This window comes from Canis lupus, chromosome 12 (genome assembly GCF_003254725.2).
Source record: "Canis lupus dingo isolate Sandy chromosome 12, ASM325472v2, whole genome shotgun sequence".
Lineage (NCBI taxonomy): Eukaryota > Metazoa > Chordata > Mammalia > Carnivora > Canidae > Canis > Canis lupus.
Window position 1 is genome coordinate 17,930,508 of NC_064254.1, and position 14,665 is coordinate 17,945,172.

Genomic DNA, 14,665 nt, shown 5'->3' on the forward strand with positions numbered 1-14,665 from the left:
TACTATTTATAGTTTCCCAATAAGAGAAAGACTTTATCCGGAAATTGTTTTAATTTGGTGTACTTGTCTCTGCACCATTGACTAGGGCTGTGGGTGGAATTGCCCTAATTGAAAATACTTGAAATTATTGATCTTTAGAGAGGAAACTCTTTGTGGAAGATAGCTGCATACATGAGATTATTATATCTATGGTGATCAATTAAACATTGACACAATGGACATGCATGGAGTAGGTTTAAGAGAAATATTGAACATTACCATGTTACTTTTCAAATTATACTATAGTCGCTAATTTGACATGCTAATGTCATCAATATCTCCATATATCCCAAATTCTTACTTATACCCATTTTTCCAATTGATTTCTCCAAATTACTCATTTACCAAAGGACAGATACTAAGCCTTACTTTTGTCATTAATTTTTACTATTCTTTTCAGATGCAACTTGAATATTTATGGAGATCTGCTTTTCCAAGGACAGCCCAATTAGTTTCCATTTATTTTATTTTTTTTTAATCACAGTAATATAGGCACACAATAAATATTGAAAAGACCTTGTAATGAATAGAAATAATTTCCTATTTCAATCTCTCTGTTTTTTAGATCTTTTGCTTATTATTAACATAGGGATTCAGTCTAGCTTAATATTTTGTCCTTGCTTGGCAACCACAAAATGTATCTTTTGGTTTCCACTAAGAAAAATGTGGATTCATATCATTTACACTCCTGTGCTGTCCTGCTCCTCAAATATTTGAAAGTTATATTAATTCTCAAAAATTCTGTAGGTTATCTTTAAACATTTAAATACCTTTTCCCTCACCAAATTTAGTCACTACATTAAACTTTCTCTATTTAAAATGAAGGTATTAGAACCCTATCATTCCCTCCTACATTCATCCCACTTTGTACATCTCATTCATCTGTTGTTATACATCTCCTTTTATCTTGCCTAGGATAATATTTGCACTTAAGGACTTTTAAGTGGAAAACCTGTAATACAATAAGCAGTATGAATTATATTGCCTTTTTAATGTGTCTGATATACTAACCAAAGACAAGGGTTATTGGTTTCAAAGTCAAGCAAATTATTACTATTATTTTACTACTACTACTACTACTACTACTACTACTACTACTACTGCTACTATTTTCTTTTATTGTTATCTCTATTCTTTCCTAGGTTTTCCTTAAGTGTTTTTAAGTTTTTTAGCTTTAATTGTTTCATTTTTGGTTATTGTGTTTTTGAAAAATATTTTTTTCCTGTAGTTTTCTTATGGATGTGGACAAAAATATAAACAATAGTCATTCTTCATCCTCAAGTTTATCCTAGTATCATAGGCTATTTCTGTGTCTGCTTCCTTCTAAGAGTTTCTGAACCTGTTCAACTGCACTGAATCTACTGTGACTTGTAGCTCACATCTCCTCTTTTTTTCTCTTTTTTCCATCTAGAGATGTTCTAAAAAAAGGACATAAAGGTATTTCCATGCTGGAAAATATTTGTATTCAGTCCTCACATCTGATTGTTAAATCTGGTTCAAATTCATGTGAAGTCATTACTCTACTAAACTTTTTTTTTTTTAATTTTATTTATTTATTTGTGAGAGACACAGAGAGAGGCAGAGGGAGAAGTAGGCTCCATGCAGGGAGCCCAATTTGGGACTGGATCCCAAGTCTCCAGGAGCACACTCTGGGCCAAAGGCGGCACTAAACCACTGAGCCACCAGAGCTGCCCTACTAACTTCTATCCTCAGTCTTCTTAATGAGAATCCAATGCTAGGATAGCCTCTTTTATTTTTTTTAATTATTTTTATTTTTTTATTGGAATTCAATTTGCCAACATATAGCATAACACCCAGTGCTCATCCCGCCAAGTGTCCCCCTCAGTGCCCATCACCCAGTCACCCAATCCCCTGCCCACCTCCTCCCACAACTACCCCTTGTTCATTTCCCAGAGTTAGGTGTCTCTCATGTTTTGTCACCCTCACTGATATTTTCACTCATTTTCTCTCCTTTCCCTTTATTCCCTTTCACTAATTTTTATATTCCCAAAATGAATGAGACCATATAATGTTTGTCCTTTTCTGATTGACTTACTTCACTCAGCATAATAACCCTCCAGTTCCATCCACGTCGAAGCAAATGGTGGGTATTTGTCGTTTCTAATGGCTGAGGAATGTTCCATTGTATACATAGACCACATCTTCTTTATCCATTCATCTTTCGATGGACACCGAGGCTCCTTCTACAGTTTGGCTAGTTTGGCTATTGTGGACATTGCTGCTAGAAACATTGGGGTGCAGGTGTCCCGGCGTTTCACTGCATCTGTATCTTTGGGGTAAATCCCCAGCAGTGCAATTGCTGGGTCGCAAGGCAGATCTATTTTTAACTCTTTGAGGAACCTCCACTCACAGTTTTCCAGAGTGGCTGCACCAGTTCACATTCCCACCAATAGTGCAAGAGGGTTTCCCTTTCTCCACATCCTCTCCAACATTTGTTGTTTCCTGTCTTGTTAATGTTCACCATTCTCACTGGTGTGAGGTGGTATCTCATTGTGGTTTTGATTTGTATTTCCCTGATGTAGGATAGCCTCTTTTATTTATTTTATTTTTATTTTTATTTTTTCATGTTTGGCAAATGCAATTTCTTTTTTTTAATAATAAATTTATTTTTTAGTGGTGTTCAATTTGCCAACATACAGAATAACACCCAGTGCTCATCCCGTCAAGTACCCCCCTCAGTGCCCGTTACCCATTCACCCCCACCCCCCGCCCTCCTCTCCTTCCACCACCCCTACTTCGTTTCTCAGAGTTAGGAGTCTTCATGTTCTGTCTCCCTTTCTGATATTTCCTACCCATTTCTTCTCCCTTCCCTTCTATTCCCTTTCACTATTATTTATATTCCCCAAATGAATGAGAACATAATGTTTGTCCTTCTCCGATTGACTTACTTCACTCAGCATAATACCCTCCAGTTCCATCCACGTTGAAGCAAATGGTGGGTATTTGTCGTTTCTAATGGCTGAGGAATATTCCATTGTATACATAAACCACATCTTCTTTATCCATTCATCTTTCGATGGACACCGAGGCTCCTTCCACAGTTTGGCTATTGTGGACATTGCTGCTTTTAAATGGCTTGATTTTTTTTTTTCTCTCTCGACACTATTAGGACATTCTCATTATAATTCATACCCCAAATCTTATGATTCACACATTTCTTGGTGTGAACTTCTCTTTTGTGTCTGGCACTGGTGAGCTTCTATCTTTAAATCTGGGAAAGTGTTCTCTTTTTCTATTTCTTTCTCCGATAAAGTCTCTTCTTATGTGTATATTTATTTTCTTTCTTTTGGGGATTTCTTTTAGTGAACTGTTGAAATATCCTATAATTTTGTCTTTACTATCTTTATTATCTTTTTTAGGATTTATTATTTATTTATTTATTTATTTATTTATTTATTTATTTGAGAGAGAGAGAGAGGCAGAGACACAGGAGGAGGGAGAAGCAGGCTCCATGCAGGGAGCGCGCCGTGGGACTCGATCCTGGGACTCTAGGATAGCGCCCTGGGCCAAAGGCTAGCGCCAACCTGCTGAGCCACCCAGGGATCCCTATCTTCATTATCTTATATTTATATCTACTTACGTTGTTATTTTATGATTTAAATATCTTTCACTTTTCAGTTTTTCTAAATTTTTTAAGCAAATATATTTAAGATGTATGCGCCTTTTTCTGTTCTCTGATAGTTTTTTACTATAGAGCAGTATTTTTTTACAGATGTAAGATTTTCTTGAATCCCTCTGCAAACATATGTAAGAAAGTTTTGTTTGTATTAAATTCTATTTTCCTTGAACTGTTTTCTCAGGATCTAGTATTCCATTTGTTGTTGTTATTTTAGTTATTCATGCTGTTGCCTTTACATATTGTTGTAAAAACATTGGTTCTAGGATGAAGAATTATATACCTCATGGGGATTTCCTTGACTGTTGCACAAACCTTTTTTTCTTTTTCCCATAAAACCTCTGTTTCTGCGAATTCTTATGGTAAAGTCTATGGATGTAGGTTGAATGGGCTTCTTTAAAGTGAGCAGAAGGGATTAGAACTTCCAATGTCTTGAAAACAAAACAAAACAAACATTATTTTTTTCTGGGACACAAGTTCTTGTACGAGAAACTTAAGATCTCTCTATATGATTTGTTCTATTGAACTTTGGTTTTATTTAAACAAAACTAAAAGCTACATTAGAGAAGGACAGTATTTCTCTTGACAGTGAATCTCCAATATGTGGAAATGCTTTTATTAGAGTAGAAAATCCAACAATGAAGATATAATCCAAGCGAATATCTTTGACATCTTTGTGAAGAATCAGTTGACTACACAGACTGGCATCTGGTTCAAGACTTTTATGCTCTGATCCATTGATCAGTCTTTCTCTCTTTTATGTCAATACCAAATTCTCTTAGTTATTGAAACTTTATGGCAAAACCTGGAATCAAGTAGTGTCAACTTTACAACTTAGTTATGTAGGCCTTTCACAGATGCCTTTTTAGGTTGGGAATGTTTCCTTCTATTTCTGGTTGCCAAGACTTTTTATAATAAATGAGTATGACATTTATTTTAAATATTTATTTGTATTTATTGAAACAACCATGTTTTTGGTTTTTACTCTTGTAATATGGGGGATTATGTGAATTGATTTTTTAGCACGAAACTAAATTTACACTTTATTTGATAATATTGTGTTAAGAATTTCTGTAGTTTCCTTGAAATTTCTTTTTTTTTTTTTTTTTTTTTTTGAGTTTTGGTATGGATAATGCTGGCCTTCTGACATTATTTGGGAAATATACCTTGTACAAAAGGTTCTGTGTATAATGAATATGCTTTCATTATTAAATATTTAGAAGAATTCACAGTGAAGCCATCTATACCTGGTATTTTTTATGTGGGAAGATTTACAAATAGACATTATTAAAAATGAATATAGAATTATTCAAGTTGCAAACTTTTTGTTGGGTGAGTCTTGGTGGTTTATATCATTTGAAGACTTTTTCCCTTTTATAACATTTACCAAAGTATAGATGTAACATTGTGTATGATATTCTCTTACTATTCTTTTAATATTTTTTATGTCTGCTCTGATTTATCCTATTCATCACAGACATTGGTCATTTGTCTTTCTATCTCTTTCTCTTTTTCTCTATTCACTCTGGCTGGATATTTCTGAAAATCAATATTTTACCTTTTTAAAAAACAGCTTTTGTTTATTGTGTTTTTCCATTTTTATTTAATTAATTGCTGATCTTATTATTTCCTTCCTTCTGCTGAGTAAAAATAAGTTTCATTGACATATTTAGTTTATAAAATTAGGTTTAATTTGCCCTTTTTTCTAATTTTTTTCTTTTTTCTAAGTTCTTAAAGTGGAAGCTTAAATCATTGGTTTGAAATATTTCTTATTTTTTTAAAAAATTACTTATTTATTTATTTATTTATTTATTTATTTATTTATTTATGAGAGCATGCACATTTGTGTTGCACACAAGCAGGGGAGGAGTGGGGGAGAAGGGAAGGAGCAAAGGAGGAGCGAGACGGAGGGAAAGAATCTCAAGCCAACTTGTGCTGAGTGGGGAACCCAACTCGGGGATGGATCTCATGATCCTGAGGTCATGACCTGAGTTGAAACCAAAACTCCAGTGGTCAACCAACCGAGTAACCCAGGCACCCTTCTTATTTTTTATTATAACCATTTAAAAAATACTATGGTTATAGACTTGGAATCTCTTTTGTCTGTGTCTCTTTGTTTTTTGCATGTCACTCTCTCTGTCTCTTGTTCCCTTTCTCTCTCCCTCTCTCATCATTTATACCAGGGGAAACAAGGTGCCATGTTGTGCAAATCCCTTTATAGTGACCCAGATGATGTGGTTAGAATCCATGATTCTATTTAATAACCCATAAAGAATTGAAGTTCTATGTCTAATAGTTCTCAAGAATGAAGCCTGGCAACAACTAAATGAGAAAGCTTAGAAGCTGATCTTTCGACCCCATTGAGATGTCTATAGCTCCAGTCACCTCATGAAATCTCATCAGAGACATTCAAACAAAGCACCAAGCTAAGCTGTTTTTGGAATCCTTCCCACAGCATCTCTGAGATAATAAAGGTTTTTTAAAAGCTGTTACCTCTTGGAATAATTTTGTTATGCAGAAACAGATAATTAATACAATCTCCCATCTTATATTCTCTTTTAAACTGGTATATTTACATTTAATATTTACACTTAATGAAATTATAATATAATTGTGTTTAAAACTGCCACCTTGTTTTCTACTCATTCTCCCTGCCTTTGCTCCCTTTTCCTTCCTTTCCTATCTATACATCTTTTATTATTACATTTTATCTACCCAATTGGTTATATCTATATATTTTTGTTCTTGCTGCAGGGTTTATAACACAGCTTTTTAACTTTCATGCATAATGTAACTCTTAAAATCCTATACTAATATTTTCTTTTTCCCATAATTTGGGCTATGGTCATTCATGCCTTCTGTAATGCAATAAACTGCACAACTTATTATTACTTTTGTTTTAAGCAGTAAATTGTCTTTTACAGAGATTAAAAACTGAAGGAAAGAATATCTTACATTTACCCACAAATTTACCAATTATAACTCAATTAATTTTTTTGTGAAGATCCAGGTTTCTATCTTTTATACTCTTCCTTATACTGGAGAATTTTTGTATATTTCTCAAGAAAGGTTTGATGGCTTTTATCCATGTTGTAGCATGAATTTGTATTTTATTCCATTTTATTGCCAAAATAATATTCCATTATATAGGTATGCCACATTGGCTATTATGAATCATGCTGCTATGACATTTTGTATGCAAGCTTTTGCACTGACATTTTTCAAACCTCTTGCACATATGCCTAAGAGTGAAATTGCAGAATCAAATGAAAATTCCAGGCTTAACTTTTTCCAGAATGGGCACTGTCTTCTCATAAGTGTTTGGACCAGTTTACATTCACACTAGCAGTACGTGAGAGTTCCAACTTCTTTGTATACTAACCAGCATTTGCTAATGTGTCCTATGTTCATTATGGCTTTCTTAGGGGGTGGGAAGTGGTAACTCATTGTGGTGCTGATTTGCATTTCCTTGATGGCTATTGAGGTTAAACACTTTTCCATGTGCTTGATGAACATTTATATATTCTCTTTGGAGAAATTTCTATTCAACTCCATTGTCCATTTTATAATTGGTTAGTGTGTTTTCATTACTGTGTTATAGATATTCTTTGTATATTCACAGCTATCTTGATTGGGAAACTCTTGATTGTCAAGGCTGCTTGTGGGGCCTCATTGGACAATGATGAGGTAGTTGAACTACCACAAAGTTAGCTGTTCTTACTGAGATTCAGCAATTTTTTGCTTTTGTTTTAATAAATGTTCTTTGGATATTTGCAAATCTGTGGTTAATTTAGGAGCTCTTGAAAGATTGATTTTGACAATTTATTGCCACTGTTTTGCTGCTTTTCTGAAAGGACAGGATTTGGGTTCTCTTTATTCAATCATTTCAGAAGACCTTCCTAGGATTCATTATGTATGGTTTCTTTTTCCTTTTTTAAAAACTTCTGTAGTTTGGAAGTTATATAAACTTCTGGTTAATATTGCTGCACCACAGACTACCCTAAAACGTTGTGGTTTAAAACAAAAACAATTTTATTATGCACATTGATTCTATGGGTCACAAATTAACACAGAGCATAGTAGAGATGGGTTGCCTCTTTTTAAAAAATTTTTTAATTTATTTATGATAGTCACAAGAGAGAGAGAGATTGGCAGAGACATAGGCAGAGGGAGAAGCAGGCTCCAGGCAGGGAGCCCGACGTGGGACTCCATCCTGGGACTCCAGGATCGCGCCCTGGGCCAAAGGCAGGAGCTAAACCGCTGCACCACCCAGGGATCCCTGCCTCTTTTCTTCTATGCCTGGGAGCTCGTGCTTTGGGAAGGCATGAAGGCTGGGAGTGAGTCCTCATTGGCTAGCTTCTTCTGCTTACCCTCCTTTATGGAGTCTAATTTTTCTTAACATACTTCAAATGTTATTCCTTAGAATTTTGGCCCCTTTTTTCCCCTTCTCAATCTGTAGTAGTCTTTTGGGTGATTTTATCTCATTGCTTCAGTTAATGGCTCTTGAAATATATAGTTGAAGTACATTTTTCGTTCCCAGCCTTCACACCTGTATATAGCCAAAAAGTCTAATCTTGACATGGCATAAATGTTCCTTTCCAAAAATCTGTCTCTTGCTATATTTCCTAATGAATGATTGAAGTGTTCAGCATTTTATCCAAGTAAGGAAACTTGCAATTACAATTTCCTTTTAAAGCTCAAATTCACTCAATTTCTTATGTTTTCTGTAAATTGGAATTCTCACCTATATTTTTATATTTTCAAGATCTATGCTGTAGCTATAGGTAAAAAAAATACACTCAGTGGAGACTTTAAATTCTACACACCAAATATTTGCTGATAGAAAACTTTATAAGTCTCAAAAAGTTATGTCAATATTAATTCAATATTATAGTAAAATTAATGTGAAAAACCAGAAGCATAATGAGTTCATTGAAGACTGGGATAAGAACAGAAGTTTTTAATACTGAATTATAAGATGAAGAAGTTGAATAAAATTCTTAAGGACCTAGAAAGAAGACCTTTGGATTAGTTGCCTATGTTCAGAATTAATTATGATAAAATTAGTTTGATTAATATGATAATTATGATAAAAAGTTAGCTCTAAAGTTAGAATTGGCTCTTTTTGGTTTTTTTTTTTTTTTGGACTTTTTTGCATCCTTCCAAGTTTTAAATACTTTATAATAAGAAAAAGTCCTTTAAAAATGTTTTTAACTTGCTTTTATTATCATCAAATTTTACTCCCTGTTGAATTTTGTTGACTGTTCTTTTTTTAAGTTTTAATTCAATTTGCCAATGTATAGTATAACATCCAGTGCTTATCTCATCGTGTGCCCTCCTTAATGCCCATCAACCAGTTACCCTATTTGATTGTTCTTAATCATTAATACACTACCAATACTGTATTATTATGTGATTAAGGTCTTCATGACTTTGTGCCCCAAGACTCAAGCACATTTTGCTGAAATTAGGGATAGATAGTATAAGCCATGATTTATGACTGATGCCTAAAAGATTATCTGAAAATAACTAGGCACAGGGCAAATAAACAACCAGAGGTAAATGGAAATATTAAAAATGAAAGGTGCTTATGATGTGGGTAGAGGAGAACTCTTGCCAATTTAGAAAATAAGTTACTACTCTTCTTTACATCTCTTGTACTAACCCAACATTAACCTCACTAGCTACATTGATATAGTTGTGTAATCCAGGAGGGAAGAAGAAACTCACTTGAAAATAGATTGATAAAAAATAAAAAGTTCATTTTTATTAATACTAATGTTACAATTTAGTGTTATGTAGTATAGAAGAACTTATAATTTACAGTATATCACCTGTAAAATTGATAGATTTAGAGACTGGCTTTTGGTATTCCCGTACAACACAGCATGGTTCAGTACTGCAGTAATTATATATGTATTCCCAAGAGTTGCATGAAGACTTGCAAGCTCCACGAACAAGGTAACATTCTCTTTTTCTCCCTGCATCTTCTTTTGTTTTTTTCTGTGAAACTAGGAGAAAGTATCTATAATCATAAATCCAGATTTAATCCCCTTGCATAGATAAGTGGATAGATAATAGTCAGATAAGCATATAAGATTGTTTGAAGTATACAGTTAAGCCACTTTGTTTCTAAAATCATGTTCAGGCAACTATATAAAAAAGTTCACATTTTATCCCCTACGAGTTGTGACAATATACTTTTTATCCGACAATATTTCCTATGCCACTAGCTTTTTAAAAAATAAAATATCATTAAATCTCTAATCTGTGCATGCTTCTTTAAGAGTAAAGAGGAAAAAAATGTGGAAAAACAATCTACCTGCTTTGTTTTCTAAATAACCATTCACCTCCAACACCCCTTTCCCCCCACAAATTACTGGACTAGCTGTAGAAAGCTTAATATAGACAACTATAAATTCAGCTCATTAAATTACACTTAGAGAAGACAGTAGGGTATGTAAGAAATCATAGTCTCTTTAAACAAAATAAACAGCATTTAATTCTACATCCTGGGCATTTTTTTTCCCCTTTATCTTCTCAACTATCAGTTCCACTCATTTCTTCTTTCATGCAAAATAGAATGAATTGCATTATAAGTTCATGTGGAGTCTCCTAACAACAATTTAATTGTTTGATTTTTTTCCAGAGTAATGCACTTATAAAAAACATTTTGCTCTTCCCTCTTTTTCATAATAGCAAATATTACCTGATGGACCACAAGACACAGTGAGAACAAAGATCAGGAAAATACAAAGTATCTTCATTGCTGATATTGTTGAGGTAGACTTCAAAATGTCTGAGAGTTGTGCTATTTCTTGATTAAAAAAAAAAAAGATGAACTCTTGTTTTTATAGCTTTCTCAGGGTAATTACTATTCTGATTAATGCTGCCTTTCAAGATTGAGCACATATTCATGCATTGTGTAATAGCAACAAACAGAATAGAGGACTTAGTTCTGTTATGACTTCAACTAGCCAGATGTGAACTCATTTTCAGTTATACAAGCAAGTAATAGGGTGAAAGTCTTTTTAGGGATCCCTGGGTTGCTCAGTGGTTTGGCACCTGCCTTCAGCCCAGGGAGTGATCCTGGAGTCCAGGGATCAAGTCCCGCGTCAGGCTCCCTGCATGGAGCCTGCTTCTCCCTCTGCCTGTGTCTCTGCCTCTCTCTCTCTCTCTCTGTGTCTCTCATGAATAAATAAATAAAATCTTTTTTTAAAAAAAGAAAGAAAGTCTTTTTAAATTTTTAATTGAAAGCATATAATTGAAAGCATAAAATTTTCTATATTTTCAGTCTCATGTTTTCTTGATCAGCTATTATACACAGGCAGCGTTTTAAGCACTTTATATAGATTAACTAGCTTTATCTTCATTACAAATTTATAAAGTAAATTTCAGCTGAGGAAATTGTGGCACAGAGGGGTTATGTAATTGCCTCAAATCAGACTTGTAGTAACTGGTAAAGCAGAGGTGGACTCCATGCTAATGTGATGCCACTTATCTTCCACTTTCTTCACGTTCATAACCGAATAAAAGGGTGTTTATCATGTGAAATTATCCTCTGTATACATGGTCGGAACCAGGCAGTTTCTGGGAAGCAATTCTTCTACAGAAAGATAATATTTCTAAAACACAGTTTTGATACTGTTACATTAAGAGTTACTATCATGCTGCTATAAGAAAATCGGTATAATTCTTGACATATAATGACTTATTCATAGAACTATCTCATTCATAGGGGAAAGCAGTGTGTTAAAAGTTGAAAGAAACACTGGATTTAGATACAGAAAACTAATCTTGGCATCACGGTCTTCTGTTTTACTAGTTGTATGTTTGAGAGAAAATATTCACTGACTGAGCCTCAGGATTCTCTCTTTGAAGGCAGGATTGGCAGAAGCAGCCAACTTCAGAAGTTTAAGGTAAGAATTAAATAGACACCATAGCTGAAAAGAGATTTATAAGTAATTATCACATAAATACAAATACTTCTGCTGGGTGTGAAAAGTCCAAAAAGATATATCCTTACAAATTAATGATTTATGTTCTAATTCCTTCTGTCATTGAGGAAAAACAAATTAAAAGGATATTCTATAATCTGGGTTTTAAAGGCAGTAATCTAGTTTTGTTAATTCTCTCTTCATTTCTTATCCAAAAAGTGCTTATATATAGGCACATCATGGAAATTCTATTTTTCTCAATATCCTCTTTCTAAAAACACCAAAAAAATTTTTTTAAACTGCCGTAATTTTACTAAGACCTATTGTATTTAAGCAGAGCAAAATAACAGATACAAAAAATACAATAGAAAGTTAATAGGCATGGCGTTAGCATAACGGTGGCATGAAAAAGATGACAACCTAGGACAAAATAGCCCAGTTTTGCTTCAGCGCAGCTATGTCCATTCCACCTGTCTTAAAATAAGACCCTCCCACCAAGCTGGAATATCAGCATATCTGAATAACATATAAACATGGTCATTGTACCAATATTTTATTAGTAGTGAGTAGTAGTAGCAGTAGTAGTAGTAGTAGTGATTAGGTAGATGTGTTTCACACTGCCATAATGTGGCATGATTGTAAGCAACTGGCTCTTCATCAATTCTTTTATGTGTAAATTGGACGGTCGTCTTTTCTCTGTTTGCTAATATGAGGTAGTAACTAGTGACATCTAAATCACACAGAACAAGGATAAGGATTTGAGTGATTATCATCCCAATTCTAGCCAGGAAGTGACAGAAGTAGAATCAAAGTAGATGCACAGGAGAGAATTTGCTAATTTATTGCTTAAAATAGATATATTAGGGCTAATTTGAGAGAGATCCAGATTCTAGATTTCTACCAATAATTTTTTCAAAAGAGGAAAAGACAGAGACAAAGTGTGGGGAAAGGACAAAAATGAGATTGTAAGTAGTGATTAAGAAAAATAAAAGATATAGAGGATTTTTTTAAAGGTGAGAAAATTGACCTCATTTTCTTGCTCACAGAAAATGGCAAGAGGAGTGGGCCCAAAATATTTCTACTTGAGTGAGAATTTTGAATTCTTAGATGAAAAAAAGTTTTTTAATTTCTTTTTACAAGGTTAGATGATTATAGTTAATAATTCTACAATTCAAAGCCACAGGTAAGGACCCTTGAAGTTGTCTGTTCTTGGTGAAGAGAGCATGGCTAAGCTTTAGGGATATGGGGTTGATTTATGCCTATCATGCTTTTCCAGGGCAATGCCTATATGTTGAGAATGCCAGAAAAGAGTATGATGTTAAGAAGACAGATGAAAGAAGGAAGGAAGGAAGGAAGGAAGGAAGGAAGGAAGGAAGGAAGGAAGGAAGGAAGGAAGGAAGGGGAATGTTATTCTGTTAAAGGGGTTTCTAGTAAAAACTGGATACTTTTCTGCATAAACCCTTGATTTGTTGATCTGGCACTGGATCTCAGCTTGCATAGTCCAGGAAATAAGAGCCTAAAAAAAAAACACCAGTCTCTTGCATTATGAAACTATGATGCCATATCCATTCTTTGCTTTTTACTACCAGGTGGCATGCATTATTTTACCCTTCCCTCTAAAAAATTGTATATTTTAGTTCACTGTTGGCTTCAAAGCTTTACGTTTAAAGAATCCATTATGGGACTAATTTTATCACAACAGTGGCAGACTGGCACTTTTTGGAAATTTTCAGATTCATCAGAATCATAAAATCTTTTTACAGATGAGAACAATGAGGATTACAGTATTAAGAAAAAAAGATTGCATAGATGTCAGTGGCTAGAATTTCTGCTACAGTTCCTATTTCTTTCTGCTATAAAAAGTATTTATGCAAGCTCTCATAATTATTGATGGTTCATCTTTTTACAAGCCATGAGCCCCAGAAGCTCCACTTTTCTGTCCTTCCAGATCCTGCTTCACCTGGGAAACATCTATTAAATACTTATTATGTGCAAGGCACTGTTCTAAGTAACTTAGAGGTATAGTGTGTTTAAATTTCATGAAAGCCCTAGGAAGCAGGAATAATATTTAGCCCCATTTTCATACACAAGGAAACTGATACATAGAGATTTAAGCAAGTTACTTACTTAAAATAACAAAGTCAACCACTGGCTGGTAAGTGGTGAAACTGAATTTGAACTTGGTCTGTTGTTGGAGCCCACATTCTTAACCATTGTTATTACTACATGTTCTAGTCCCCTGGAATACTTATTTTAGACTTACAGGGGAATTTATATAATATAATGATGAAAATGGGGTTTCCAAGGTAAAAGAAATATTACAATTCATTTATTTTCACCCTTCATTTTTGCAGCTTAAGGACACTCTGAAAGCAGAAACTTCATAGAGAAAACACTCTGAGGAGATTATTTTAAGGAGAATCTACAGAAAACTTGGAGAAGAGCAGAAACTGATCTTTCCTTTCATCCTAAAAAATATCTTTCCAGTCCAGTCTTAGTCTTCCTTCACATTCTAAGGGGTAGGGGAGACCACTGCATGTTATGTATTCTCACTGAGAATGGGTCAAAAACAAGTTCTCATGCGGAACTCTGGTGCAATGTTTAGCTATTGTTCTATGTTAAGCCATATATAGGTGTCAAAGATAATGATATAAACCTTAAATTTTATTTATTTTTTTGAAGTTTTTATTCAAATTCCAGTTAGTTGACATACAGTGTAATATTAGTTTCAGGTGTACAATATAGTGTTTCAATACTTCCATACAACACCCGATGATCATCACAAGTGCACTCCTTAGTTCCCATCATCTATTACACCCACTCACCCCACCTCCCCTCTGGTGACCATCAGTTTGTTCTCTATACTTGAGTCCTAAATCTTAAATTTTATTTTATTTTTTAAAGATTTATTTATGTATTCATGAAACACACACACACACAGAGGCAGAGACATAGGCAGAGGAAGAAGCAGGCTCCATGCAGGGAGCTCGATGTGGGACTCGATCCCAGGACTCCAGAATCACACTCTGAATCAGAGCAGATGCCCAACTAC

At 34.2% G+C, this 14,665-nt stretch overlaps 1 protein-coding gene across 1 annotated transcript; it reads right to left on the reverse strand.

The window, feature by feature from the left end:
• Positions 1-9,496: 9,496 nt before the first annotated feature.
• On the reverse strand, positions 9,497-12,094 carry DEFB113 (defensin beta 113). Its single transcript, XM_025419169.3, has 2 exons — positions 10,386-12,094; positions 9,497-9,687 (listed from the first exon to the last, which is right to left on the reverse strand). The coding sequence occupies exons 1-2, from the start codon at positions 10,441-10,443 to the stop codon at positions 9,497-9,499; spliced, it is 249 nt and encodes an 82-aa protein (XP_025274954.1). The 5' UTR covers positions 10,444-12,094.
• Positions 12,095-14,665: the final 2,571 nt, after the last annotated feature.

Coding starts and splice junctions, on each gene's coding strand:
- DEFB113 (XM_025419169.3), bottom strand. CDS start 10,443: ATGAAGATACTTTGTATTTTCCTGATCTTTGTTCTCACTGTGTCTTGT. Junction 9,688..10,385: donor TGTGTCTTGTGGTCCATCAG/GTAATATTTGCT, acceptor ACTTTCTCCTAG/TTTCACAGAAAAAAACAAAA.